This window comes from Cydia splendana, chromosome 21 (assembly GCF_910591565.1).
Source record: "Cydia splendana chromosome 21, ilCydSple1.2, whole genome shotgun sequence".
In the NCBI taxonomy this organism is placed as follows: Eukaryota; Metazoa; Arthropoda; class Insecta; order Lepidoptera; family Tortricidae; genus Cydia; species Cydia splendana.
Window position 1 is genome coordinate 6,649,507 of NC_085980.1, and position 3,008 is coordinate 6,652,514.

The 3,008-nt window shown below is 35.7% G+C and overlaps 1 protein-coding gene across 1 annotated transcript; it reads right to left on the minus strand.

The window, feature by feature from the left end:
* Positions 1-402: 402 nt before the first annotated feature.
* LOC134801207 (uncharacterized) lies at positions 403-2,637 on the minus strand. The gene is made up of 2 exons (XM_063773740.1): positions 1,729-2,637; positions 403-1,229 (listed from the first exon to the last, which is right to left on the minus strand). The coding sequence occupies exons 1-2, from the start codon at positions 2,342-2,344 to the stop codon at positions 649-651; spliced, it is 1,197 nt and encodes a 398-aa protein (XP_063629810.1). The 5' UTR covers positions 2,345-2,637; the 3' UTR covers positions 403-648.
* Between the last annotated feature and the right edge of the window lie 371 nt (positions 2,638-3,008).

Below are 3,008 nucleotides of genomic sequence, written 5' to 3' on the forward strand. Positions count from 1 at the left end.
GACAGTACTTTGAAAAACACCACGTGCCACCGATCTGCCGTCATAGAAAAACACATGTCGGACGCCTCGGCCCGGGCCCGGCCCGGTCTAGCGTGAGTCATCCTTTATTAGGAATCAAAAATATTTGAGGGCTAAGCTTGTTTACTAATAGGTACCTTTGCTAATAAGATAATCAACTTTTAACAGGATGGAATAATCAAGTATATTACTTTTTTTTTTCAAACAAAGCGAAAGGAAAATTGAATTAAACATTTCATTTCATAGTGATTTATTTTTTTACAAATATTTTGGCACGAGTCTGTTACTTTCTAGTAACTAAGTACAGAGTCAACTTAAAAAAATACGAAAACAACTTAATAATACTTATTTTAATATTTTACATGAATGGTCGCGCATTAAACGCATAATACATAATCTAAATTAAGTACATTATAACAAAATAGTTGTAATACTTTGGTATTCAGTCTAAAATGGCACATTGTAAGGCAAGATGTAAATAACTAAAAATTTAGACGTAGGTATAAAATGATTAGGTACGTCTCCAAAACACTTACATAAAAACCAAAAAAACTTAACCTAAAATATATCAAATCATAACAGTCGAAACAATAAAAACTTAATTATAAGCACTAAAAAACTAATTTCACATTAAAAACTGTCAATAAATTGTAATTTAGAAAAATACTTTTTAACTTCCGGCGTTTCGTTATAGTCTTTAGGCATTTCGTATGAATGATTAACATAGTACATTCCCACATTTGAACTAACTTTTTCCTCAGTTTTTTCTCTGAAAAACTTCTCTTGGTTCTCTTCGTAAGGAAAGGTATCTTCGAAATAATTCGTTGAAGTTAACGACTCGTCTTTTTCATATGTATCAGCGATAGATTTAAAGGTATCAAAGCTAATATCTTCTTTTTCTTTACTTTCTGGTTTGAAGAACTTTCTGCCTATATTCTTGCTTGGTTTAGCGTCAGTAGATGTGCTTACTTCGTCTGGTTTAATCCTTTTACTTTTGTATCGTCTGTTCTGGAACCAGATCTTGACTTGCGTGGGTGAGAGGTGTAAGTACTTGGCCATTTCTTCACGTTCTGGTGCTGAGAGGTATCTTTGGGCGTTGAAGCGTTTCTCGAGCTCGTGGACTTGAGTTTGGGAGAACAGGATCCTGGGTTTTCTTTTGGCTCTCTTGTCTTTCCTGTCCATCTTGTCTGAGCACGGGCTTGTCGGAGTTTCTGTTGACAAAAATAAGACATTTGTAAGAGATATGTAGGTACTTAAATAAATTATGTTTTTTTCTATGCACACCCGAATATTTCAGGTATTTACTGTGAGAATGCACGACACACTATAATTTGTTATATTATGTAGAATATTACAATGTAAGTAGGTACTTAATCGTGTTCAGTAGGTATAATAATTAGGTACTTACATACTAATAATTATACATGACCAATTATTATGATTATTATAATCAATGTCTACTTGTTGCGTTACAACATAATGGAGTTTCTAAAATAGGCGGTTTAAAAAGGAGAGTTAATACTTTTTAATGTACCATACACAATGCGTATGTGACACCTCTTAAACTGCAAGCATCATTAATATTATATGCTTGTGTAAACGCTTTCTGTCTCGCGGACCGTTAGCAAGCTTAATTGCCATTGTCTATGTACAAAAAAACATTAAGAACTACCTATCTCTTTCATGGAAGAAAACACAATGTCTACTTACTTGAATTTCTCCTCGACACTGCTGGCAGCTTCTCAAACGTCTCCATAGCAGGATATTCCGGTGGATCCTCAACAGGTGGCACGGTCTTCTCAGCAAATCTCTCTTGAAACTGCGACGTCGGCGTATGGAGCTCTCTTTGAGGTTCCTTTGTTTCCACATGAGGCAGGACATACTGGTCGAAGCTCTGACACACGTTGTGACAGTAAGGGTTGTAGCTGTAGTATTCTTCCATCTTCGGGTCGTGGTACGGCTCGCTCCAACAAGGCTCTATGTTTGTATGCATAGGGATATTTGGATAAACTTGTCCGAAGTATTCAGGGCACGTCTGAGGCTGGTACATGTAGTCGTAACGTCGTTCGTTCTTCCAAGTTTCAGTCCTCTCATAGTTGTAAATATTCGTCTGGTTTATGTTGAGTATGTCTTTGACGGAAAACGGCGTGTTTAAATGCGCTGTGTCCTCTAATTTCGGTCGATAAGTCTTCTCTAGGAAATCTTCTTTCTTGTCCTCGATTTCAACGTAGCTGTTGTAGAATTCTTTGCATTCATTGTAGTTGTGCTTGATGTTGTTGTTATTGAAAGATGTTGAGATCTCGTTGTGTTGTTCAAAGACCTCCATTAGGTCACTAATAGACTTGTATTGTGGGCTAACCGTGGAAGACTGATGGTGATTGCGGCGAAGCCAATCCAAGCGGACTCAAGTGGCATGGGCGGGGCTATAGTCGCATCTGCCCCTCTCACACGTATAGGGATCTATGTTTATTTGTCCTTGTCTCGACCCCATGTTTACTACGGTAAATAAAGCGGGTGATTTCATTTGGGCGTAAGATATTTGGGTTGTTTCATGGTTAGTTTGATGGGTTATAAATTTGTGTCAATTGGTTATTTATAGGATTTATGCGTAATGTATGAATTATTCTTAAATAATTCTATTGCCGGAACTCATGTGTCAGGTTTAGAAACATTTTTTAGGCTTTACGTAAAAAACATAATATAATGTATGCGTGGATGACTAATAAAATAATATTAAAAGATGTTTTTTCCAATTAAATTAAATTAAAATAAATAAATTTATATAAGCAATAGTGTTTTATGTGACGTACGTACGTACAGTCACCTGCAATAAATATCTTGCACAACAAAGCGCGCAAAAATATCTGACAGTATTTTTTTTTATTTGTAGAGTTATGAGAGCGCTATAATATATACTTATTTCTTTTCAAATTGTTTTGCACAAGTTTTGCAAGATGTTATCAGGTATCTTAGGTAACTATGGTAGTTTC

Excerpts from the sequence above, each read along its gene's own strand:
- LOC134801207 (XM_063773740.1), bottom strand. The coding sequence starts at position 2,344 with ATGGAGGTCTTTGAACAACACAACGAGATCTCAACATCTTTCAATAAC. Across the intron at positions 1,230-1,728 it reads AGTGTCGAGGAGAAATTCAA|AAACTCCGACAAGCCCGTGC; the intron begins GTAAGTAGACAT and ends TTTTGTCAACAG.